At 38.9% G+C, this 27176-nt stretch overlaps 1 protein-coding gene across 9 annotated transcripts in view; it reads right to left on the reverse strand.

Annotated features, from left to right (window-relative positions):
- Nucleotides 1-25019, reverse strand: part of LOC148001455 (uncharacterized) — a 60696-nt gene extending 35677 nt beyond the window's left edge. For 4 of the 9 annotated variants that reach the window (XR_015637141.1, XM_087584586.1, XM_087584582.1 and 1 more), the window contains exons 1-2: nucleotides 24725-24981; nucleotides 2909-3001 (exon numbers count right to left, since the gene is read on the reverse strand). Coding sequence is in view for 8 of the 9 variants with exons in the window: in XM_087584586.1 (XP_087440712.1) it covers nucleotides 2909-2953 (45 nt within the window). In the remaining variant the exon portion in view is untranslated. Of the gene's footprint in view, nucleotides 1-2908; nucleotides 3002-8181; nucleotides 8241-19082; nucleotides 19158-24724 lie in introns of all 9 variants that reach the window. The other 5 variants (XM_087584583.1, XM_087584585.1, XM_087584589.1 and 2 more) reach the window with 4 other exon arrangements.
- Nucleotides 25020-27176: the final 2157 nt, after the last annotated feature.

The following is a 27176-nucleotide window of genomic DNA, read 5'->3' on the forward strand; positions in this document are numbered from 1 at the left end:
AACTGTGAGGTCATTGTGTGCTACCTGTACTCCACTAAGTTTGCCTATTTCCATGTATATATAATGTTCTTGGTACCTATTCATAGAACATGTCCTATCCTTGGCCATCTCTGAGTCCCCTTTTGTCCTGAGTTTAAATATGTCCTCTAGTTATCCTGTGACTAGTTCAGAGGATCATACACCTCAGAATGAGATGGAACAGTAATCATGTTTGCCAAATTGACTGGATGAATATGGGCTACAACTTTAGGGAAATTTGTTGTCTTCTCTAACCCTCCCTTTTTCCGGTAAAATATGATAGCCACGACCATCTTACAATGTGATTAAGTAAGTCTGTAAACCAAGGGCACCAGGGTCTAGACTCAGCGATTGGTCCACAGTTGGAAAGTCACGAATATGAACTGCCATCCTGCCAATCAGTTTGCCTCACACAGCTAAAGTCTGGGTTCTCCATTCTACAGGTTGGAGAGCTGGGGGAATAGTCAAGGTTCAGTCTACAAAACTGGAAGTCTGAGTAGAAAAGGAACTGACCATGTAACCCGTAAAGGACACTGCTACATGCAACATGATGGGTCCAGAAACGAGGCATGGGTTATTTAACTGGATGGGGAAGACCTCCCCCAATATTGTTGGGACTATCAATAGGATGGAAAAAAACCTGAAAGAAAGGTCTTATGTACATAGTAGACATTTCTTTGGTAGTCTTTAAAATATATTTTTTGTCCTTGCCCTTGGATATCAGACCCTAGATTCTTAGTCTTCGAACTGAACTAGGGCTGTTTGGATTATCAGTTCCTTTTCTTCTGAGACTTCCAGTTCCTTGGACTGAACATTGACTATTTTGCTAGTTCTTCAGCATGTGCAGTGCTATTGTGGGATAATCTAGGTTTTAGCCATGGTACATAATCTAAAAAATCCTCATTTTACAATTATCTATATTCTAAGTTTGTATAATTTCTTCTTAAGACTCCAACGCCATTTTTTTTACATCATTGCCCTTCCTCTTCTTTTGGAGGTCATGCAAAAATGAGAGAAAATGTGGCTGAAAAGCAACCAGCTAAATTTTTTTAATCTCATTTGTGATTTCTGTCACAGGTAGGCAATGGTTCAGACAACTCAAGTTTCTTGATGAAACTCCTATGGATTTCTAGGCATGAACTTCTAATTCCAAATCTTCCTGACTCATACAACACTGTGTTTTAGAGTCAGGAACACACTGACTGTAGCTCTTTGGGCCCATGGGTTAGAGAGTGACTTTCAGAGTCTTTCTGCAAAACCATAGTGCACTTTTAAAGGACACAGTTATTGTGACCTCAAAGATGATCAATAAACAGTGGATATTGTGGAATTAGCTCCTTCCAGACAGCCAGGGTGGTGTTCCTGCAACACCGATTTTTTTTTTCTATTTCTCAGCACAAATTCTGTGACTCTTCATAGGTAGCACAGATGGAGCTTCACTTACCATTATGATTTCCCTGAACTTGTCTCAGCTTGTCCATGTATCACCATGGAAATGTGGAATATCAAAGTGAACAGAAAGATAGCCCAGGGAGTGCCTGATATGTCTTGCAGTTTCATGTAAACTGTCTTTCACTGGTATGTCATTTCAGTAAAGCAGTAAATTATGATATTACCACCTAACACTTCACATCGACTATAAAGAAGGAAAGACACAAACTGAGAAATTGTACAACAGGAATCTATGATGTGAGAAATGGTGGTTTTGAGAGCATGGTGGGAGGCAAATGGGTGTCAGAAGAGCCCTGCACATTCTGTACTGATAGGACTATAGGAATTCAGGTTTGTCAGTTCCCAACTGTGGCTCAATCTTGGAACTTAGTCCCTGGTGCCTTTGGTTTACAGACTTACTTAACCCACAGTATTAGTGGGCTCTGGATATCTCATTTTGCCAGGAAAAAGAGAAGTTTAGAGGAGAGAATGGATTTTCCTAACATTAGAGTTGACATTCATACTATGTTGTTATGAAACAATTTCTTTGGGGGTGTGAGGAATGAAACTTAGTATTGGAAAACTTATGAAGATGGTACAAACCTTTGCAGCTTGGAAAGGCTCCACAAAGTTATGTTTGATTGCTGGGCTTTTTGAAGTAGGTTGCAGGAGAAGACACTGAGAAATTTAAAATGTTTGGGTCATCTCGGAACTATTTTTGTTCCTAGATTCGACAGCGTTTCAATGACATCCTCCTATTTTAGAAAACTAGGCTGAACATCTTCTTGCAGAGAGACAGGAGTGTCCATTCTTCCCCAAATCAATAGATTCCAGAGCTTGTTTCTCAAAATGGACTTCTGGTTTTCCCTTGATTCCTTTTTACTGACTTTCTCACCCCCTTTCTGGAACTTGGCTCCCATGATGGGTCAGTTCTCTCTTCTTGAACTCAGCTAAAAGATTATCATGGAGTAAGGTGTGTCTACCATCTCCTGCTGAAGAGACTTCCTGTACTGGAAGTGGTGCAGGAGTTCTATTATCATAAACTGACAAAACACAATGCTAGAGACAGGCTACTGTCAGAGGCCTGCCAGCTCCTTGCTTCTGACAATTCTTCCTAGCTGTGTTTTCTCTTTCAAACCCTGTCTTCGTTTCTTTCCTATAAAAGAACCTTCTTTGTCTCCACTCCTGTGAACACCACATAGATGCATATGTACACATGCCTTTTTAAAAGACAAGAGTTCCAGAGAATCAGTAATACAGAATATCTCTTACAGATCAAAATGGTACATATGTGAACTGCTGTTGGTTTCATATACCTCAGCCTTTCTCATTCTTTATGAATATGTATTGCCTTTATTGCAAGGAGGAAAGAAAAGGGAAGTATGATCTTTAGTTTAAAAAGGACTCATGTAAAAGAGTTCTTGTTTCGAGGGAACCTAAGCCAGGGATTGTCTCTTACCAGGCTGTTCACTGCTGCTTTTTCCTGCTTCAAAGCATTCCACATCGAACCTTCTTTCTTTTAATGTTCGAGGAGAGTAATCTGGCAGGAGGCCTGATAAAAGATTTTAAAATGGACTTTTCATATGTGAAACTTGACACAGTCCTGGAACAGAATCATGACTGTATAGTTAGTAATTGCTCCTGACTTCAGGAAAGGAGAGACTTCCCCACTCAGAGAGATGAAGGGCTTGACAATTGTAAAACCCGTTTCAATAACTGATTAGTGTTTAGACCTGTGGGATCTTTCTATCTTCCTTTTAAACTAACTATCTCCTGTGAGGGTTCATGATCCCTGATTCTATGCTCACTAGATTACAGTAGTGCCTGACTATTTCTCTTTTTACGATCTGATATACATATTGCATGATAAAGCCACCCTTTCTGGACTTCAACCTATTCCAAGCTATCCCTGCACTTGTACCAACCTCCTGACTGACTTGGAGGAGGTCTCTGAGACCCCTTTGTAGCAGCCAATCAGCCCTTGTTGGAAGTTGGCTGTGCAATCTTGTGTCCAGTAAACACCCATTGTGTGGCTCTCTCTGCTCTTTCCGTAGACTGCTCCTGCTCCTTTTCTACCAAGGAGGCTTAGTTTAATTGCTTCATTTTAGGATTGCAGAGGGAACACCAGCAAACTTGGAAAAGTTCAGAAGAGAAGAACCCAGAATTAAACTTAGGCATAATTACTAATTAACAGGTGAAAAACCAACCTTCCACATCCTTAAGATGCCCATCTTTAAAATAATTTCTTAGTTATTATGAAAAGCAACAGCACGTTAGTTACATTAAAATGAAGCAGGTAGGGTTTCTTGTTATTAAATCAGTTTCCCTGAATGAATTTTCTTCATTAATTAATTAACTTATCCACTTTACACCCTAATTCCAGCTTCCCCTCCCTCTCATTTCACTCCCCCATCCCCATCCCTTTTTCCTCTGAGAAGGGGAGCCCTTCTATGGGTATCAACCCAATATGGCATATCAAGTTGTAGTAGGACTAGGCACATCTTCTATTGAGGCTAGACAAGGAAGTTCAGTAAGGAAAAAATAGCCAAAGGCAGGGAGCAGACTCAGACACAGCCTGTGTTCTAGTTGTTGGAGGACCCCCATGAATTAGGGGTCCTACATGAAGAACATCTGTAAAATGTGTGTCAGGTGCCTAGGTCTAGCACATGAATGCTCTTTGGTGGTTCAGTTTTTGTGAGTCTCTATGTGTCCAACTTTGTTGATTCTTTAGGTTTTTCTGTGGTGTCCTTGACCTCTCTGGGTCCTTCCATCCTTCCTTCTTTTCCCAAACTCTGTCTAATGTTTGTTTGTGGGTCTCTGCATGTCTTTTCATCAGTTGCTGGATGAAGCTTCAAAGAGGATAGCTATGCTAGGTTTCTTTTGACAAGTGTCTTAGTATCTTAGGGTTTCCATTACTGTGAAGAGAAACCAGGACCAAGGCAACTCTTATAAAGGACAAAATTTAATTGGGGCTGTTTTACAGATTCAGAGGTTCACTCCATTATCATCAAGGCAGGGGCATGGCAGCATCCAGGGCAGGCATGATGCTGGAGGAACTGAGAGTTCTAAATCAAGATCTGAAGGCCTCTGGAAGACTTTCTCTTCCGTACAGGGTATGGAAAAAGCCCATTCCCACAATGACATACTTCCTTCAACAAGGCCATACTTTCTAATAGTACCACTTCCTATGAACCAAGCATATTCAAACCACCACAGAAAGTATAGAAGAATATCATTAAAGGTGGCAGGGGTTAGCTTTCTCTCATGGGATGGTCTCAAGTTGGGGCAGTCATTGGTTGGCCATTCTCTCAATTTCTGCTCCCTCTTTATCCCTGCACATCTTGTAGGCAGGACAACATCCTCTCTCCCACTTCTATTCTCATTTCCAACCCTTCCCAACCTAATCCCTTCCCTCCATCCACCCTCATATCTAATTTATTCCCTTCTCTCAGTGAGATTAGCCCTCCCACCCTTCCTCCTTGTTACATAGCTTCTTTGGGGCTGTGGATTACAGCAAGTTTATCCTAAATATTATGGTCAATATCCATAAGTAAGTGGGTATATACTATACATGTCTTTCTAGGTTCCTTCACTCAGGATGATATTTTCTAATTCCATTTCTTGAACTCTCAATATTTTCTATTTTGATATATGTTTGATAGATTGCTCACTGAGTGTTATAGGGAACATAGTCTTGGGTCTTGTTTTGTAGCTTCTGCTTCTATCATCCTACTTAGGATCCAGAAGTACCAGGTGGATATTGTGACATTTATTACTCTTCACAGTTGGCCATGGGGTGCTATAAGACTGGAGGAAGTCCTGAGACCTGTTGTACTGGGGCCTAGCAGTAAAGAAATTTGTTCTTTTTTTCCTATTTAAGATTAAATGTAGTAAGATACCATTGATTTTTTTTTTGGTGAGGGAATAGAAAAATTAATTATTAGGAAAAGAAGAAAAATAGAGCTGCACACATCTTTTAGCCAGTAAATTATCTCCCTGCAGGGAAAGTCACATGAAGAGTTTTATCCTGGTTAGAAAGGATCATGGTGAGAACCACATTATTCCTTAATGCACTAGCCGAGACATTAGTTAATTTTGTCAGAAGTCATTATAAGAAAATATCTTCCTTATGAAACAAGGCAAGTTTTCATACAGTGCTTTTTTATTGCTTGACTTCTTTAATCATGATAAGAAAGTCTTCAAATATTTTCAACTTCAAATATAAATTATAGTGTGAGGAATGTTTATAGTATAATGACATGAGATATTTACTTTTTTATTCCGTTGCTCATTGATAGCTGTGATGTTTTAAATATTATGCTCGAAGTAGTTTTAGTTTTGTCTTAGGATGTCACCCTCAAAATTAAAGACGTTTCCCAGAGTCATTGATATGTATTCACAAGACTGTGTCTTTCCAAGGGAATTGACATGGACAAAACTCAAGGTATTTACAATTGTAAATCTTGAAGATTATTTATAATGTCCACAATTATTCTTCCCTTTGCCACATTTCAGGCTACCCTTCCCCGAATCTAGTGCATAAGATGAATATGAATTGTTTCAGTTTTTTCACTCAAAAGGGCTGAGATATGAGACTAGGAAAGAGTCTTAGAGATCTTTTAAAATCCTCCACCTCTGCCCATCCTCACTTAGCATGTGCATTTTTGCTTGCAATGGAGAATACTTGAGACAGTGGACTGAGGAATAAAGATTCTCTAGAAACTCATGTAACTCAACCCCTGCCATTGTTCCGCTCTGGTAGTCTATATTGCTTTCTGGTCTTCCTCTGGCATGTGTATCTTCCCCATATCTTTTCATTTTTATTCTCTTATGAATATTTGTAGCAAAAGATCAATGTGAGAATGTCATGTGAACACAAATTAACAATTTAAACATCAAAAAGGATGTTTTCTACATGTGCTTAAAACAGCAAAAATAAGGTTTTATTGATGCTTTTTCATTGACATTTTTCTATGTTCCATTAATAGTGAAGATTGCTTCCATTGACGTTATTCCAGTATTTCTGAATCTTCCAAACACTGATCTGATGCCTGTAAAAGTCGAGAGTTCTCTTGTGTTAAAGGTGATTTCTTCCATGGATCTTATTCCCCAGCATCTCTACACAGATCAGCGGATATTTTCTCAGAAACTTATTTCTGCTGAAATGTATGTTGAAGCCTCAGTGATGTAACCTCTGAAGGGTAGAAGAAATCCAGAGGATGACAGAAAATTGTCATTGTCAGAGTCATAGCCAGAGTTGTGAAACCTGAATCCATCATTAATTTTTTTTTCTGTTTTATTGACAACCATTCAGTGGTGACTGACTATTCTGTGCCAGGTCTGTCAACACATCCATATAATGCACGTTCCCTCCACATAGGTTAGTGGATAAGAAGAAAACTGTACCAGTATGTCAAGTAGGCACTTTGGTTTCAGTATCCTCTGGAAATGACAAAACAGGGTATCTAATTTGAGAGTAGGATATTGTCATACTAAAATGTGTAAGATGAGTAGGGATTGGGAGGTAAAGACCATGAGGAAGGGCATATGCCACATCCACAGATCCTGAATATGCAGGTGCCTTATAATAGCAGAAGGAATTGAAGGTATTCCAACTTTCCAAAAATGGTTTTCCAGTCCCAAAATAAGGTCACACAGAATAAACAGAGGTAAGTGTTTTGAACTAGATCACCAACCCAGTGTTAACATGACAAAACTCAGCAATCACAGTGTTAATGGAAATGCAAAAATTCTTTAAGAATCACCAAGGCCACAATCACCAGCACAATCTGTGACTATATTCCAAACATTTGTCACCATACCCACAGATAAGTGTAGTCCTCATCCTTTATCAAGGAACTTTCTTTTTGAAACAGGTGGAGACGATCACAGAAAACCATAGCTTTAACCAAAATGCAGAGTGTAGTTCCAAGGTATATATCTGCAGTTCTCCTGAACTGAGGGCTCAGGGAATATTGAGGAAGAGGGAGTAGCCGTATCTTTAGAGTCAGAGCATCAGGGAGTTTGCTGTGGGACTGTGTCTCCTAGTAATGTCAGAAGTCATACTCATCAAGTCTCACTGATATGGCTGCCTAAACAGGACAGGAACAAAGATAATAGCAATAGAGTCACCAGAGTAGATGGAAGGAAGTCAGTGAGGACTCAGTTATACACAAAGAATCACAGAAACTAAAGAATGCTGAGAGTAGGAGAAATCGTGTTCTCCAGGAAGAACATAGCAGTTGATTATGTAGTATCAAGTGGTCAGCATGAAAAACATACATACAAATGACATTATACAGACTGAGTAGGTTACATTGAAAAAATATGACTGTAACATCAATTAATGAAAAATAGGCTATGAATTTGAAAGAAAGGAGAGGTGTATGGGAAATGGGAGAGCTAGAAGGAAGGAAAGAAAAGGATGAGGTGATATAATTATAGACTCAAAAAAAATAAATAAATCCCATATTACTGGCTAGGAAATTTTGCTATGCATAGAACAGAAAAGTATAGACAGAATGATACAAAAACAATATTTTGTAAAACTAAAAGTGAAATCATTAGTCATAGAAAAATTAATCAGGATGACTCAACATTACAGAATCTCATGAAGAAAATGAGTTGTAACGACTTACCTAAGTGAGAATTGTGTTGAACAATAAAAGGAAAATAATATAATATATACTCTATTTTTCTTTCTAGAATTCTGCAGAAGCTGATAATATTTACCTTGTCCTTGACCTGAGGACTGGCCTCTTTATTTCTCAGTAAGAATTCTTTCTGCTGTTCTGTATGTAACAGAGAAAACACCTCTTTAGACAAATCATAAGTGGTCCCTTTGCTCTTGTAGCATAACCTGATAGGCAGTGTTTATCAAGATTACTAGCTTGAAGATTATTTGATGTCCTTGTTAAAGATACAAATTGCTGGACCCCAATACAACCTTACTGAATATAAGTGGCTGAGGTCTTAGAGTCCTTTGCTCAGTAAATTCCTGAATGCTCCATGGGGCTATAGATTGTTGGAAATGTTTATTGAGGTTTCAGTGTACATATTTATATGGAAATATAGGGCAAGAAGAAAACAAAGGTCATGACAGCACCAGTGTTATGGGTCATCATGGAGTATTTCTGGGATAATTGGTGAGGAAGACATCATCTGTAAGGTACTGACATGTAGTGTGAGCTCTGGCGACTGAATATACCTGTGTACAAGGCCACAAGGAACTTAGGCCAGAATATAATCTGGTTTCTTCAATTAAATCATTGCTTCATTGAACTTAACTTAAAAAATATTATCAAAACTTTACTATGAGAGAATAGGATGCCGACTTTCATTTGGTGTAAGTTATTTATCACGAGAATTGGCCCTCTATTTAGCTCTGGACAATGGGTAAATAGTCCAGGACTATTTCAAAGTCTTCAGAAATTGTTCAGAAAGGTGCAAATAAATTTCAGAATCAAAATTAATCATTAAACTACCCACGAAGTATAACAGCTGGTCTTCTGGTCAATTGTAATTCAACTCCTACTATGTCAATTATAGTTATACAGTAAGGTGGGGATAGTTTAATATATTTGCATTTCTATTTCAGTGCTGATGACCAGATCTACATAGGACCTGCGTTATATAGGCAAGCGTTCTTCCTTGAGATACACCCAAGTCATGCTATGTTGCTATTCACTCTCCAAAATTCAAATTGCATAATGTCTCTGGGAGAAGATGATGGGCTAGACCATGGTTGTTTCCCACAGGTGATGGACACATCTGAGATGCATGCCCCCTTGGTCTGGATTTTGAGAACCTGTGACTTTATTGTGTATATGTAAAATGGAACTTTTCCTCAGCAGTGTGCTCCTATTCCGTTGGGAAGCCCAAATACAAGACTGGTGTCAAATGAAGAATAGCTGGTGATTAGAGGCCCTAGGGAAGGAACGAGATGACAGTGAGTGTGAGTATGAAAAATTCCACAGAGGCGAGAAAAGGCATTTAGAGAGGAGTCTGGACAGAGACCACTAGAGCATATGGCCTATGACTTGTTATATGTCTTCCCAGAGGACCCAAGCATCACAGATAATGATCACCATGCACTGTATGCGTATATGGACATGGGCACATGTACCAATGCACATACAGAGAGACAGAGACAGAGACAGACACAGACACAGGCAGATGCAGACACAGATGCAGACACAGGTAGACAGACAGACAGGCTCTCTCTCTCTCTCTCTCTCTCTCTCTCTCACACACACACACACACACACACACACACACACACACACACACACACACACACACACACACACACTCTTCTGAAAAGTTTTACATTCGGCGCTTCTTGATTTAGTTCTTCCAAAAGTCTCGTATTTTATATTGCCTCCCCACCCCCATTTCACTGATGAGGCAAATGCAACTAAAAATGTATCCAGAATGTCATTCATTCAGGACATCCCAGCTGGCTGTGAAGCATTTTGGACTTGGATATGCCTCATTGAAGATACCTAAATTACAACCGTTTGGTCACACCCCAGGCCCTGATACACATGCCATTACTTTTTACCGTCAGGACTTTCTGTCTAAAAAGCAACTGTGATATTTTCTCAAAACTACTGTAAGGGTCTAATGGGGGGAGCATGGGGTAGGTTGAGGGTGCATTTTATGCAGGATTGGATTGTATCCCTTAGAGATCAGACATCTGACCACCACATTTTCAGGGTTGTGTGCTATCTTACAGCAGGTTGAGGTTATGTGTATACATTTTTAGGCACTTGGTGAATTTATTAATGGGTTACTTGATATTGATATATTGAATTCTATATGAATTAATTATTTTGGAAATAAACAAAACAATAGTTAAGTATCAAATTTATGATCAGATTTATATCTATTTCCTGGAGGTTTTCCATCTTCCTTTCTCTCTCTCTTTCTTCCTTTCTTTCTAGTTTAGAGAGGCAAAGCTGACTTAAAATGTCATATACCCATAGGCAGCTACACAGTTCAGGTGGAGAAAGGCACAGGAATGAATGTGACATTCATTAGTTATTGTCCCCAGGTAAGGCATTTTATTCTAGAAAGCAATTGTTAAAAGTTGACAGCTGTCTCTGTCCTCCAAGCTATTAACTCAAAACATTAATCACTGGTCTCAGTCTCTAGACTTGTAAACAACAGTGTAGAAATATAAGTTTAAGTCTTAATTACATGTCTTGGTTGGGAGCTCAGGTAACAGAATGTGTACTGTGTTTATAAGGTGTTTTCTTGGAGGGGAATGGAATTGTATAAAATTGTAAGATTCAAACTCATCATAAAACTCTAGTTTTATGACTACAAGTGATTTTCACATGAATATTTAGAAACTAGGTTAATATAGAATTTCTTAAGTGCTTTTTACACTTAACTTTTTAACTTTTATGAACATTTTATATGTGGGCACAGCATAATTACATTATCTACACTCTTCTTATTCCATATTTTAACACCTTCCATGTGCCCTACTTCACTCCCTGTAGAAGTAATTCACTCTTATACCATTTAAGCCATAGAATGTTGAAGCTGATACACAGAACTTTATAGTATAGCTATTCCTTTGGTGTATGTAATTTTGAGGGTATCCATTTGTGTAGTGTGTAGAATATAATAGCAATTTGTATGATCTACAAGACCGAAGTTTGCTTTGTATCATTTCATGGGTTCCAGAGATCACTGAGATGAATGTTGGCTCAAGTCTCTATGCAAATGCCTTGGTCTAGAGAACTTCAGAGTTGAGATCAAATTGGGGTGTCCCATCTAGAGCTCCTACTCTGCAGACAGTCTCAGGCCTCCATATTGTAGCTATTTAGTAGCATTGTTTAGGTTTATCTGGCAAGTTAGAAAATGAGGAACTATCTTATAGGCTTTACCGTACTTGTAGTTTTTAATAACAATTTGAGTTTTACAATGAAGAGAAAAACAGTAAAAGATGGCAACTATAGAAAGTACCAGAAAGCATTCCGCATTCTGAGAATGAAGATGAGGGAAATGGAAGAAAATCTGTAAGGAAGGGAAATGTAGGTGAAGAAAGGCCTTACACCTGTTTATGATCGAGCAAGCATATACAGAAGGCAGTGAATTCTCACCTGATATGTGAAAGGAGTAGCAATGTGTACCCAAGGAAAGCATGAAGGGGAACCAGGCATTTGTTCACAGAGACACCTCCCTGTGTCAGTTTAGGACACTGTGGCTCAGAAGGGGAGATCCAATATACCAGACAAGCAGCATATTCCCTGGAGAGGGAGTCTAAATATGACAAGCCAAACAGACTCCACTGACTTGGAGAAAGGTTGCTTGGAGCATCTGGTCACATGAGGAAGTGCCTGAGGACATCAATTTTGGCACTGCCGAAGTTGTTGATTACCCAGCAAACCCAATGATACCTAGTATTATGAGAGTTTCCCTGCTGACAAACTTAAATATAGCCCATGAAGAAAAATACTGTTTGAAGTGCCATAGACAAAAGACCTCAAACATTCAACACGATTTTGATTCATGCTACTTTTTGCCGTTTTGCTTGAAAGTATCTTTCTGCCTCAATAGTTTATGTCTTTGTGCCAGGAAAACAAGTTTCGTAAAAAATGTAACTGAATATATAAATAGGACAATCTTACACAGAGAACGAAATGCGTTTTAAAGGGGAGAAAATTTTAAAATGTTGAGTTCTGCTGTAAAAGGTGGGAGCCCAAGGACAATGCTTTTAGGGTCAATGTGTCCAGCTCCTCATAGATCTAGGTACATAAAATACTTCATATTCTACTGTTCACAGAGGTCCATTGTTTTTATTGGATTTAACTCTGTTCTCAAGTTGGTTTGATTTAAATTTATCACCAATTGCATTTTTTCCTTTAGAGTGAAATGTCTACTGTTTCTTCATTATTAAGGCTTTGGGGTCAGTTTATACCTATTAAGCATCATACCTAAGGATCCCTAAGCCAGCACATGTCCCCTCCCAGAACATATTTTAGACTATGAATGAGGAAAGAAAGCATAATGGTGTTTTAGACCTTTTACTATTACAGTCGAGTCTGTTGGCAGGAAATTGAACAGACGATAATTTATATTCATGGTAATAAGTCCTGCTTTCTTTTGCTCATTTAGGTTATGGAACATATCAAATCTTAAGGCAACTGTTAGGTCATTTGAAACAACAGGCAGATAATGGAACCATGTAAATATAGCCTGTGGCTAAGCTTAATGAAGCCAGGCAACACAATTCAATGAACTGAGTGTTTAGGGAGTTGTATCCTTGAGATCTTTGAGTACAAGATTATAATATACATGAGTCAGTCTAAGGTTAGGTTATATAGACAAGGCTTGATTAAGGTCCTTTTCATAGAGGGGATAGCTAGAGTAGGGGCTGTTGACATGTGCTGGTGTGGCCCTGTAAGGCCAGCTGTTGAGTAGTGATTTTGCAGGACCTACTATTTTCCTAGAGTCTGGTCCTTTAGGCAGGCTTCCCTGGTAGAACTCTAAAGAAACAGGAACAGCTAGCTGTTCTGGAGGGCCTCTGAACGCCTCTGAGAAAGACATCATGGGCCTGCCTTATCTACTAATTTAAGAGCCTGCATATCATTGGAGCCTCTTAAAAATCACAGGGTCCAGCTTTCATGCTGGAGGAAACAGGTGCAGAAGAGTTAAAATACTGGCAGGCTTGGGCACTTTCAAGCATTGTTTTCTTTTTTCCCTTTTACCTATAGTACTCTTGTACCTCTGGCTAGTAGAGGGCAGCTTCCTCTTTGATGCCTGGCAGCCACAGATTCTGCAACACCTTCTCTGACCATCCTGTTGAAGTTCCACTGCCCCTGGCTAAAGTGCTCGAAACAATACTCTGAAAGCTACAACTGCTGGTGGCTATCATCTTACCCCCTGGGTGCCTTTCTCTTCTATTACCTCCGATTTTCACCAATCTCTTTTTTATTGGATATTTTCTCTGTACAAAATTGGTGTTAGAACTTGAGTGGACAAATGTTAAGATAGTTGTTAGGCATAGGGGACAGAAATAAAAACTGAGCAAAGAAGTGTTGATATTTGCTCAGAGACCCTAGTCAATTGGCTTATCTTTGCCAAACTTTAATACTTCATGCCACAGTGGGTGTAAGTTACCTGTTTGAGATTTGCTGTATGAATTCATTTTTATGATTTCAAAGTTTCCAGTCCAATGCCAAAGTGTCACAGACACATTTTAAATGGAAAACTACACTCATTTTTAAAAGGACATAAATAACAGATTAGGTCTAGAGCCACCATGAAAGAGCAATCAAGGACGCCTGCTCTAAGCGGGGTATGTAAGTGTTTACATGTTCTTCCATGTCAGAATAACTTGGTTCTCCACTTTACCCATCACTGAAATGACAACTTTCTGTTTCATTCTTCTTATAGGTATGACTCTATTAGAGAAAATGTACCATTATGAGAATCTGGAAAATGTAGACAGAACACAAAAACAGTTCTCAAAAGGTTAGATTACAGCCACAAAGTGTCCCAAAAAGAAGCCACCTGACACTCCACGTTGAAGAAAACATCTGTGAGAACACACAACAGAAAGAAATCTCCTGAATCCTCCTTCCCCTCTTCTATGCTTTTAGTTGGTAAGTAGATTTTCATATTCTCTTCTATAAATTTATAAAGCAACAGTACTTCTAAGAAGATAAATGTAAGTGATGACTTTTTCAGACCCGTGGAGTCAATACCCACAGGCTGACTGCTTTAACAAAATAACATAGGCTGGTAGAACAGAGACATCTATCTATCTATCTATCTATCTATCTATCTATCTATCTATCTATCTATCTATCTATCTATCAATCATTGACCCATCCATCCATTTGTCTATCACAGTTCTGAAGTCTGAGAATCTAAAGTCAAGGCATGGCCAGGATATGTTCCTCCGGAGGCTTTCAAGAGCTTGTTTCCTGGCTCTCCAAGTCTTGAGGGACTTGCTGGGAATTAATAGTGCTCCCTGCCCTACAGCAGCAGCTCCCTAATCCTCCAAAACCCTACCTACATGTTCACATGATGTCCCTCCACTGTGTCCCATTCTATGAGCACATTTCTTGAGCATCATGCATTAGGGATACACCCTGGTACAGTGGGATTGTACCTTAATGAATTACGTCTACATTGACCATGCTTTCAAATGAGGTAATGGCTGAGATATGAGGTATTAAAAATTTGTTTTATGACTTTTTAGGTGGGAGGATAGCCATTTAACCTGTAACAGTTACTTACACTGGGAATTATATTAAGACCATTAGATATAAAGAAAAAATGATACAATGTTTGTGTCTTAGAGAAATTGGCATGTTTCTGGCATAAGCATGAATCAACTGGTGTTTTCCTTACAATGTAGATTCTGCCCCAATACTCTGACTGGACCCTGGGTGTCTACTGCTAATAAGCTCCAGGGAAAGACCAAGATGGTTGGTCTAGGAAGCACTCTGAGCAAGAAAGGTTTATAGTCTCTGAATAACTGCTGGTCTACATAGCTCTGTGTACTGGGTGGCAGGCAGCTGGAGGAGAATCCTTTTCCCAGCTGGAGCGAATAGTTTTGAGGGGCTCGGGGATGGCCAGCACTACCAAAGTGTTACAGCACTCTAAAGGAACTCAGGAGCAAGGCAGGCTGCCAGGCCTCTTCTGCTGCCACTGCTGCCTCGGAGTTGGTGAACAGAGGCCAGACACAGCAGCCAGCTGTGTGCCAAAGTCAGAGCTACTGAGTAGAAAGTGACTACAGTTAAGGACATGTACCCGGCTGGTTCAGCCAGGTTAAGGTCCAAAGATGACAGCTTCAGGAGAGAAAACTCTTCCCTGAAAGGTTACAGCTCAAGAAGACAGGCACTCTCAGACAATCTTTGATGAAATAACTGTACTTTTTTGCTTGTGGATAGCACATTATAAACATTTAGGGATGGGGTGGGATCTAGAGGCAGATACTTTCTATTGGCTCAGTCAGAGATGTTAGGGATGCTTCATCTGCATGTGGAAGGACTTGAGGTGCTGTCCCTACATACTGATTGTCACAGTCCTCTCAATGGGGTATAGTGGTCATCTGTTCCAGGACAGGAACCTGCTCTAGAGTAGATTTAAACACCTGACATTCTTAATTATGAGAATTTCTGGGGTTCCTGAATCTGCTTGACTTTACCAGTTTTCTGTCAGGTGGCATGGTCCACTGCCCCACAAATAACATGTATGAAATGGGGGAAAGATTTGTGAGAGTTATTTGAAGTATAATGGCAGGGAAAAAAATCTGTGATAGCTCATGTGCCTGCTCAGGTTTAGGGCAGAGAAGATTCTGTGAGGCCTTTGATATCCTAGCTATATAGAGAGAAATACTGGCCAATGGCATGTCCAGCCAAAGCAGGTACACAGCTGCAGGCACATATGCTAATGATCACTAATAAGCCCACTCATGGCCTGAGTTCTTTGTCCCATGACATCATGAGCCACACAGATGGTAGCAGACTGGGCTGCTGTTTCTAATTAGTGTGGTTAGTTCATCTTGATGAGTTGCGGACAGTTCAGGCTATCAAGGGCTACAAGTCAACAGAAGCAAGCCCTCTCTTCCTGCTGTGTTCCAGGATGTAACAATCAGAATTGGCCCCACGCTATGATGATCGTGTCTTCTTCATCAGGGAGCAGAGGAAAAATGCCTGCTTCAGTGTCACTGAAAATGGAGACTGAATTTTAGTCTATGAAAACTAAAGAACTCAGTAAGACCGAAAGGTACAGCCTTGGCTCTGGGGTCGCAAACTCAGTGGTGATTCTGACTGCTGGCTTGAGGAACTATGAGCAGGACCTCAGCTCCATTTCTCTGTAGTGTTCTTGTTGCTATCAACTACAGGGTCCCTATTGGAAATCCATGACGGTAAAGTACCGTCATGACCCCCATAATATAGCAGAAGTTGATGATGTTTAGAGTTCTCTGATGACTGTTAAAAGAGGAATCCAGGATAGGATCGTGGCAGAGCCTATAGGGTCTAGGTTTTTAGCACCTCTGTTCATGTAGCTTTTTTCCACACTAGCACTAAGGTAATGATTATCAGGCAAGGTAGCCCAGCATCTCTCCTTAGACCACATGTGGCAATCTCTGAAAACAGCTGCTGATAGTACGGCACAAATGGAGTGGTGCTGCTGCCATCCAGTAGGTGACTATGAAAGCTAAATGCACATAAATGCATAGCTCAGATAATTACTTTCTTTTTGTATGATCCAATACGTGCCAAAAAGTAAATTTAGAGAGGCAAGATTTCTTTTCATTTACAGTTTCCAAGGATCTGGAACTTTTTAGTCTACATGTAACCCTGTTACTATACCATGAGTAAAATAATCAAATATATATTATATAACAAAGGACTTTTATCAGCTGCATACAAAATAATGGATAGATTAAATTCATTTTTAACAGAGTGACACTTACTAATAGATATCTAACATGTAGATCTTAAACACAGGGATAAATAGAAAGGAACATTCAGGAGAGAAGAACCTCCTAAGAAAGCAGGTATGGACTTGTAAAAGAGGTAAAAGCAAATGATATATATATATATATATATATATATATATATATATATATATATACTATAAGGTATGTCTGGAAGGCTGACTTAGGGGCTTAAGAAGATCACAGGGTGGTTTTTGTACACTGTCTAGGATTATTAGACCCAGGTCAATAGTCTTCAACATATTATAAAGTATTATAGTTTGTAAGCATCCTGGCTACCTTAACTATAGAGCCAAGTTTAGGATTCTAGGTAAGTGCCTAATGTCATGTCTTGTCACTCTGATACCTGTGAGGAAAAAGCAGATTTTGTATGTTGGGAATTTCTAAATCTAAGGCTGATAACAGTAGCTTTGTAGGCTTTTTTTTTTTTTTTGACATCCCCAGCAACAATGATGGTTACAAAGACCTGTCTTGAGAGGGGTTCTTGTTTTTGTTGCTGTTTTTAAATTAAGGTATTATTTCCCACATCAGAAAACCAACCGACCTCACCCACTTCATTGGAGGTGCTTCAATACCCATCAGTGTTATCCGAGTGAGTGTTTGATTGAGGAATTTTGGGCAGTCTAAATCTTTAAGGACCATCATCCCTAGAGCAGAGAGCCTAACCCCTTTTGGAACACAAGATACCATCTTATGTGTGTGCAGTGGGCTAATGCCCTGTATTTTAGAACTCCAATCAAGGCAGTTCTTCCCAGTGCCCTGCTTTCCCAAAGAAGTGGCAAATTTTAAACCATTTAGAATTAGAATGAGAAGAATTTGCTTCTAGTTATGCATGAAGAACTGATCAGACCTTCAAAACAACCTAAGACACTGCTTCCTTTATACTCTGCATTTGTTGAGATAGTTGCATGAGAACTTGCATAAAGTAGGAAATATGGCCCTTCTAGGACCTGGGCATTGTGTTGGTAGCTTCTCCCAGATACTGGGATCAAATTAGTACCTTGTAAAATATCATAGATACATGGAGTGATTTCCAAGAAGACAGAATTTTTAACACTAGAAACTGTGAATTTCTGTTTATAAGGTGATGGAGGAAGGCACAAGATAAGGCAAGAGCTTGTGTTGGGCCGTGGAAAAGGAAGGCAGGCTGAGAATTTTAGAGATGAGTATTGAGAGTTACAGAGAGACGAAGGAAGGAAGATAGAGGACGAGAAAGATGATCCAGATTCCACAAGGCTTTAGGTAGTCACAGGTAGCTATGAATATCTTGTAAGGGATGGATAATTTCAGTATAATGTGTCTTATCTAGGTGGGCAATTTATATCAGTATCAATTGGCTTTGAGTTTATTGTTTGGACATTTTGTGGGGTGAGAATTTACTGTTATAAATCTGACTGATAAATTACAAACATCTAGAGTTTTGATTTTACCAGTTATGGAGATTTGAGACAGCTAAGCGCAGTGGGGGGATGCCTGCGAATGTGAGCGGAATCTGCAGCAAGAGAACCACAAGATGGGTGACCACTGCATGGGGCTAGTCAAGGAGGTGGGAGACCAAGACTGCTAGGCCCAGAGAGTAGCTGGTGACAGTGTTGGTTGGTGCCTTCAATATATATATATATATATATATATATATATATATATATATATATATATATATATATATATATATGTGTGTGTGTGTGTGTGTGTGTGTGTGTGTGTGTATCACACAAGAAACTGTTGTGTTAGAACAACCCTTGAAGAGAATTTGAAAAACTGCAAAATCTCTTAGGAGAAATCAATTGGATTAAAAAGCCAGCCATTACATACTGGTTTGTATGGATCTTTAAAACCATATAGGCTATTTTATACAATGATCAATTTCAAGGATATAAACAAAACTAAAACAAGGCAATTGGTAGATGACTCAGCATTTAGGTGTACATACTCATGCAGAAGACATGAGTTCAAATCCCAGTACCCAGGTTAGGCAGTTCATAACCACTTATAACAATACTCTACGGTGATCGAATGCTTCTGACTTCTGACTTCTGACTCAGCTCTGCCTATATCCTCATGTGTATAAATTAAATATAAAACAAATCTTTAAAGGGCCCAACAAGGAGACTGAGTACTTGGTGAACTAAATGTATTGTTTTTTTTCCTGGAATGAGCTCACCTCACATTCAGCCTTCATTGTTTCCTGCTCCTTCCTGTCCAGTTTCCATCCCAGCAGGGCATCCTGATGTGGCGACTGCAATTGCAAGTGTGAGATGAGCTCAGTGGGAGGCTCTCTGTGAGAGCGTGGAAGAGGGGTATCCTAAACTATTACTTGGTTCTCCCACATGAAAGATGCAGACTGAGTGGACTGAGAGGAGCACGGCTATTATTACCATCCAAGGAAGGCTAGGCTATTATCAAAGTAATATATGGTTACAGTGGGACATGTTTGTGTACAGTGAGTAAAACTGAGTGGAGGAGAATAATTTTTAAATTTCATTTTAAAGAATTTTATACACAAGTACTATATTTACATCATATTTTGCCCCCAATTCCATCTTTTCATGTTTCCCTACTCACTGTCCAATTATTTTTGATACACATATTTACATATATACACATATGTATCCCGCTGAGTACATGTGCTATTGTAGTTACATGCATGCTTTTAGGGCTGACAGTTGGGAATTGGAAAACCTATCAAGGATCTCATCCCTGGAGAAGGTAGATTCCTTTCTTAGCAGCTGTTGATTGCCTGTAGCTATTCATATGGAGACAGGGCTTTGTGAAATTTTCCTCATTTGATTTGCTATGTCAACTGGCAATAATTTCAGTGAGAATCCAACTGCAAAAGAAAGTAAGTTACTTCAGGAAAACTGAATCCCATGAAATAAATCTGAAGTATGCTACTGTGAAATTTAATTGATTTTTCCTTCTGACCCTAGTTGTGGTCTTAAATTGTCAGGCTCCATTATTGTTTATCACAGGGAAATGCAGAGAAAGCAGATGTGAACTGTGGCTTGGCTTCATCAGAGAGGCATGGCATTTGATCTGTCATCTTAATTCAGGAAGGTTGGGTTGACACTGGATCTGTCTTTTCTCTGGGGATGTAAGTGGCTATATCAAGACTTGCTTAGGCAATAAGCTAAATTTATTTTCTAAACTTGGGGACATGTCTTATTTTTCCCGAAGATGTTATGAGAATTTCCAAGTAGCCTCATTGTTCAAGGACCAGATGAAAGCAGCAGTTTGCCAGAATTTGAATTTCCCTTCACAGCAGCCAGCAGTAGGCATGTGCTACAGTCTTTTGTGGCTGCAAAGACATTTTTAAAATAGAACGAGAATGTTTTCAAGGCAGCTTTACAGGGAAAAAAAATCAGAGCTAAAAGTGACCTAAACATCTTGTGAATAATTCTTTCTTTTTATGTTCAGTGATTGGCATTTTGCGGTGGTGACATTCTCAGGAGTTAATGATCCAGAGGAAGAATTAAAAGCAAAGCTATCCTCTCATGCTATCTCTAAGAACTCATGACTATCCCTTAAAAGATTTCCCCCATAAACTGAGAGATAAGATGACAGAGAGAGACCTTTAGGTTTTCCTTGCTGCCTGCTGGTAAGTAGGGAGATATATGTGAGAGCTGATATCCAGAAGCAATTGATTCATTTTTTTATTTGAATCCTTATCAAGAGCTCAATTAATAGCTTTCTAAATCTGAACTTGCTCCATTACATTTCCTGGACCATTGCTAAACACTTAAGGAGTTTCAATTATTTTTTATAGGAAAACCTGAATAATATAAGTATTGACTCACTTAGATTTAAATTTTGGTTATTGGAAATAGTAAGACATCCAGGCACTTTCAATTTTGCTTCTGAGTGGCTGCTGAATCATCATGAGATGGCTTTTTAAAGATATCCTATAAAAAATTTCCAGCACTGTTATACGAGGTAGCACTAAAAGCCATGCTATCCTGTAATTGTGAGTAAAACAGTTTAAATCTCTTTCAATGTGGGCCTCATGAAGGGAAGAGAAAATCAAGACTTGTGTTCTCCTTGATTCTTTGACCTTGAACAATGCCCTACTCCTTGTTTCAAAACCCAAGAATCTTCGAGACAGAAGTCTATACAATTTGCAGGACTGGTTGGATGCAGCAACCTGTCATGATGTCAGCCAGACTCTCACAGAGGTGACACCTGTACAAAATACTGACTGACAGCCAAAACTTCTGTACGAGCCAGCCTGGCCATCATCCTTGCTGCTGCTCTCTATCTGAATTGCTGCAGCTGTCCAGCAGGCTAATCTATCTTCAGGACCCAATGTCTTGTGTAGGATCCGGGAAGAATGTTTTGTAGTTCTAAATTGGAGTAGACTCCTATACTTTCAGATTTGGCTTTCAAAGATGATTAATGGCTACCATAAGATACCTCAACTTTCTATATAGCCATTCTACCTCTCTTTGCTTGTTTTCCACCACTTCTAAAGCATTTTGATAATCTCCGATAGAATGTACAGTGTTCAACAATATCCCTCACTGTAGAAGTTTTTTGTTTTTTGGTTTTTTTTTTTTTTTTTGGTTCTTTTTTTCGGAGCTGGGGACCGAACCCAGGGCCTTGCGCTTCCTAGGCAAGCGCTCTACCACTGAGCTAAATCCCCAACCCCAGAAGTTTTTTTCCTAAAGAAATTATACATTTATCTAAGATAAAAATTTATTCTTAGCTTACAATAATTATTATGGCCTTTAAAGCCATGGTTACAAAATAAAGTTTCCCTGGGAATCAGACAGTGTGGGCTCTGGCCTGCACTGAAGAGGAAGGCTGGGAGCAAAGTGCTTTGATAAACAGGCTTTTCCCTTCTCAGATTGCCTCTCTCTCAAGGCTGCACATACATTATTTCTCTGAAGATGGAGCCAGAGATATTTCAAAAAGACAGCAGAGTTTATGAGAAAAGCCAGGAAGATAAACTTCTATCTTCTCTGGGTAGTACGATAAGCCATGTTTGCCTGCCTGCCATTCTGGAGCAGGACATTTGCAGCTCATTAGCTATCCTCAGCTATCATTCATGCCAATTAATTGAAAGAATTAAAGTACATATTAAAGATAAAAATGCATCAATGTTGTTCCCCCATTTTCACGTGAACCAGTATCATATTGAGCTGCATTCTAATACAAAGACACATGACTTTGTTTAAAATCTCTTGTCTTGATGGTATCATCATTCTTTTATTTCCCAGTGGTTTTTTTTTTTGAGACTGAAAAATGTGAATTCTTCGTGCTACTCCCATCCTTCCTTCTATCTCCTTCTCTGTCTCAGCCTGTCTCTATGTTTCTTCTTAGATTGCTTCCTCTAGCTCCCTCAAAACTGATGTCAATCATATTGTTGTTTTGGATCATCATCAAGTATAGCGAAGAACAATACTTATATGTTATATTATAGACTGAATTCCTAAAAGAAAACATAGATACTTCCCTTGCATGACCTATCTCACCAAGGAAAAGAAAGTTATAACCTAAATATTTGTAGCAGCTTCAAATAGCTTTTGTCTTGAATTGGTCCAACTTCTTACACGTTTGTCGTATACTTCTCTACTTTAACTATTTACTGAGTATTAGAATTGTGTAGTTCCCTACATAGACAGAAATCAATACAACTTCTTTCTATGGGAAAGATTAACTATTTTCAGCCACTTTAAAAATTATGTTATGACATCTGCTAGTCAAAAGGATTGGCTAACTTATAAACAGGAACAGACAGGGAATGATATTTTGGCAAATCTGTTGATCTTGTTTATGATATGTATATGTATAGATATAAATGTGTGTATAGTATACATACACATATGCATGTTTATGTATACATACATGCATCATATATCTTATCATACACACTATATGATATTTTCACTCTGCATATAGATTTTATTTCTGTAAATCAGATAGCAAATGAAAGCTTTCAGACAATGACTGTCCAAACACAAATGTTATTCTCCCTTTAGCTATCTATGCACTGAGTTAGCCATAGAACTGGGGAAATCTTAGGGGCAGAGCAGTTCTTTCTTGCCTAGAGCCTCACTACAGAGATTGGTTAAATAACAGAAGCTTTGAAGCCCACTTGGAGGTTGCTTAAATTTTCTAACTGCTTTGGGGAAGGCACAGACCATGATTTATCTACATGTCCTAATAGCAGATTTCCCTCTGAATATACCAGTTGCAACTACTTACTATCTCGTCCACAAATTACATCAGCTAATTAAGACACTACAGTGTTCTTAGCTTGTAGTCCTGGTAGATTACTAGTTGGAATCTTAGAGACACAGAATCACATACTCTGTCAGATTTGTCAATGCAAATTCTCTTAAGGTAATATTAAAAGAAAAATTCCCAGGTAAATTTGTACAAAACTCCTTGTTGTTTAGTGTTTTGCAGGAAATACAAAAGATTTTGATTAAACATATTTAATTTCTTATTTGTTAGATTGACAATTCATACCAGAATTATTCATCAGATACCAACTGTGATCTAGATTCTTAGTAGGGACTTTCTTGAAAATACAAGGAAAACCACATTGGTAAGTGGTGTGGAACGTACACCAAAGGTTGGAGAAAAGTTCCTCTGGTTGTTAGCATTCTATATAATCGTTAAAATGAGAAAGTTTCCTTAAACTTATAAATATACCTCATGTATTAAAATGTGAGATGCCTCAGAAACATGAAGGACCAAAAAGGACCAATATGTACAATTACATGCAAATAAATGTGAAATGGATCAATTCTATGGAATTTAAAGCCTGCTGAGAAGAAATCAACAAGAAACAGAAAACATGAAGAGACTGATAAGGATCAAGGAGACTAGAGTACTAACTAGAAACCTTTCAACAAGGCTGAGACCAGATGGCTTCATGGTTAAATTCTAACAAATGCTCACAGAAATTTAACGTGGGCTTTTAAAATTCTTTAATATAATATAAATATTATAAGACTAGCACCGTTGGCTTCAATCTCTGCTTATACAGGCATATCAGAAGTCTTCAGGGAAACACCCTGGACCAAGTAGTACACCATGCACACCATGGATTAGTTGGTTTATCCAAGGAATTTACTTGCTGATTTTTATATGTGGAAAAATAAGCAAATCACATGATCACCTTGACAGATGAAAAAAGAAAATTTAGTAAAGGTCAACACTCATTCATAGATGTTGAAATACAGATTTTTATATTTCAGAAATTATAGAAGTATTTCTTCAATAAAATGAAAGTCATTTGTGGAAAGTCCACAGCTAATATAACCAATGGGGAGGGGTGATAAAGCTTTCTTTCTAAGGTCTTGCATAAGGGAAGGATTTCATTCTCCTTCTAATTCTACTTAATCTAATATTAAAAGTACCAGCAAGAGCAACTGATTAAAAAAAATCATCCAAACTGGAAATGAAGCACAGTGAACTATCTGCTTGCAGATGCTAGGACCCTGTACAGAGACAACTTAAACACTCTGTCTAAGATTATAGTACAAAACTATCACAGTTTTAATGACATAGCCTTGGCACCAAGACAGACAAGAACAACAGAACAGAATAGTCAGCTAGAAATAAACCCAAGCAGACCTGGCTAATCAATTTGGATGAGTACAACATTCTTATTTAAATTTTTAAAAAATTTTTTCTTTTATTAGATTTTTTTAATTTATATTTATTCCCTTTCTCGGTTTCCCAGACATATTCCCCCTATCCCCGGTCCCTCCTCTTCTTCTATAAGGGTGTTCCCCACCCCATCCATTACCCCCCTTTCCCACCTCCCTGACATTCCACTACACTGGGGAGTCCAACCTTGGCAGGACCAAGGGCTTCTTTCTCCTTCCACTGGTGTCCAACAAGGCCATCTTCTGCTACACATGCAGCTGGAGCCATGTGTCAGTCCATGTACAGTCTTTGGGTACTGGTTTAGTCCCTGGGAGCTCTGGTTGGTTGGTATTGTTGTTCTTATGGTGCTACAAGCCCCTTCAGCTCTTTCAATCCTTTCTCTAATTCCTCCAATGGGGATCCTGTTCTTAGTTCAACGGTTTGCTGCTAGCATTCGCTTCTATATTTGACATGCTTTGGCTTTGCCTCTCAAGAGACATCTATATTTGGCTCCTGAGAGGACAACATTTTTTAGTCAACAGGAAAGTGAAGGTGGTGATAAAGAAGAGACTCGGGAGGAGGTAGTTAACAAATATGGTAGTTTCCTGTTATCCGTGGTTTCAAGTCCCCAGACTAATCATAATTTGGAAATATTAAATCAAAACTTCTAATAATAATATTGCACAAAATTTTTAGTAATGTGAGGGAATATTTCACCATTCCACTTCATGATGTAGGAGGTCACTTGTCGCTCTGCTCAGTGAATATGAATAGTACACACTACCTACCTGTTAGTCAACTATTGACCTACGTGGTTACCCATGCCATGGTAGTATGGTTCCTAAACAACCCTAGTTTTAATAAATTCCATCATCCTAAACTGGGAATAGAAATGCTAGTAAACATGATGTACCAGAGAGAAGCAACAGGAACTAGGGTTGGAACTAATCCTGAATTTGAGAAAAAAAATCTTGTAAAGAAAGAAAAAATAGCTATTTACTAGTAAATAGCTATTTTTTTGAAAGTTTGTCCTTTGAAGAATTTCATATATGTATGTAATGGACACTGATTACTCTTGCTTTCTATTTTCATACACATATATAATTCATTCTCAATTCTCTTACTTTCTACTCTCTTAGCCTTCATTTCTTATAAAGGTGATCATGTGATTTGTTTGTTTTTCATAAGCAGCTAACAGAGACGGCTCCCTCTGTCAACCTCCTCATTGTCATCAGAAATCACTTTTCCAAGTTCATGGCTTTTTATCTTGTTTTCAGTTTCATTTTAACCAAGGTCATTCTGTGTAATCCTTGGTTTGGAGCTATTCATTGAAGCTATCTCACCTAGCAGTGAGAAATAAATCAACGACTTTCCTACAAATCCATCTCTAGGTGAGAGACTACAGTCTTGCTATTGTACTTCAATCCACGAAAGGCATGGGCAGACTTAAATGGCTTGGTACCCTGCTCTCCTTGTAGTCTTGGAGACATCCTCCACAGGCAAGAAGAAACAACTGTAATTTTACTGACATGGTTGGAGTAGGCACTGTTGTACATGAATGGCACTTTGCTTTCTCTCAAAAAAGTTGGAGTTAGCTGAGTGTGAAGTTTGCCCTGGGGTGTAAATATCTATTTCTGGAGAGTCCTCTGTTGGCTAGGTCAGGTTCACCTTGGGAATGGGCAAGGTTCCTCAAACCTTAATGGGTAGGATACGGTGGACTGTATAGCCCAGCTGGACTTTGAAGTCATGGAAATTCTTCTGCTTCAGTTACCAAAAACTTTGATTACTAATATAAGCCACCATACGTGGCCAAAGCATGGGAACATTTGACATTGATGAGAATACATTAAGATGCATAGAAAAGCCATACCTGGGATGCCACCACTCACAGCACATGGACAGTCATGGCCAATATACTGCAATTCTAGGGAACTTTCCTATGGAAATTCTCATTTCCCCAACGTAACTGAGAATCATACTGTATCAGCACGTTCTTCCCCTCTTTGAACTTTGCATCCATATGTGGGGTGAGGCTGCGTTGTGCTTGTCTGTTTAACACAACACAGGAAATCATTCTCTGTTGTTAGAAGCATAGGAGCTCCAAAGAACGGTAGAAAAAATTAGATTATAAAAAATGTAGTGAAGATATCTAATTAGAGTTAAAATTTAAAGACCCAAGAGAAAGGCCAGAGGGAGCCAGAAGAGAGGGAGGAATGCACTTTGCACCTAATGCAGTTTGCGTTATAAGCTCAGTTTGAATGTTCACCCCTGTGGCTGAATGCTTTTTATGGCCCCTCTGTTTCCACCTCCAGCTTTGAGTCCTCATAGCCTCTCAGATGTAGATACGTGGAAATGTTTGCTTTTATTGCTTAAGCATATACAGATCCATTTAGTGTCTTCCTCTGCGATCTGTCCCTGCCCACTTCTCTGCTTTGCTCTTAGCTGATTGTGCCTTGAGAAGGTGTGATCCTTCACTGCACATCTCCCTGGAATCTTTGTATAGAAACTTTCGAAAAGAAAGAGAACTTCAGACCAATTTCCCTTATGACTATCGACGCAAAAATACTCAATAAAATTCTGGCAAACCGAATCCAAGAGCACATCAAAACAATCATCCACCATGATCAAGTAGGCTTCATCCCAGGCATGCAGGGATGGT

Source organism: Rattus norvegicus, chromosome 14, assembly GCF_021556685.1.
Source record: "Rattus norvegicus strain SHRSP/BbbUtx chromosome 14, alternate assembly SHRSP_T2T, whole genome shotgun sequence".
Classification (NCBI taxonomy): domain Eukaryota; kingdom Metazoa; phylum Chordata; class Mammalia; order Rodentia; family Muridae; genus Rattus; species Rattus norvegicus.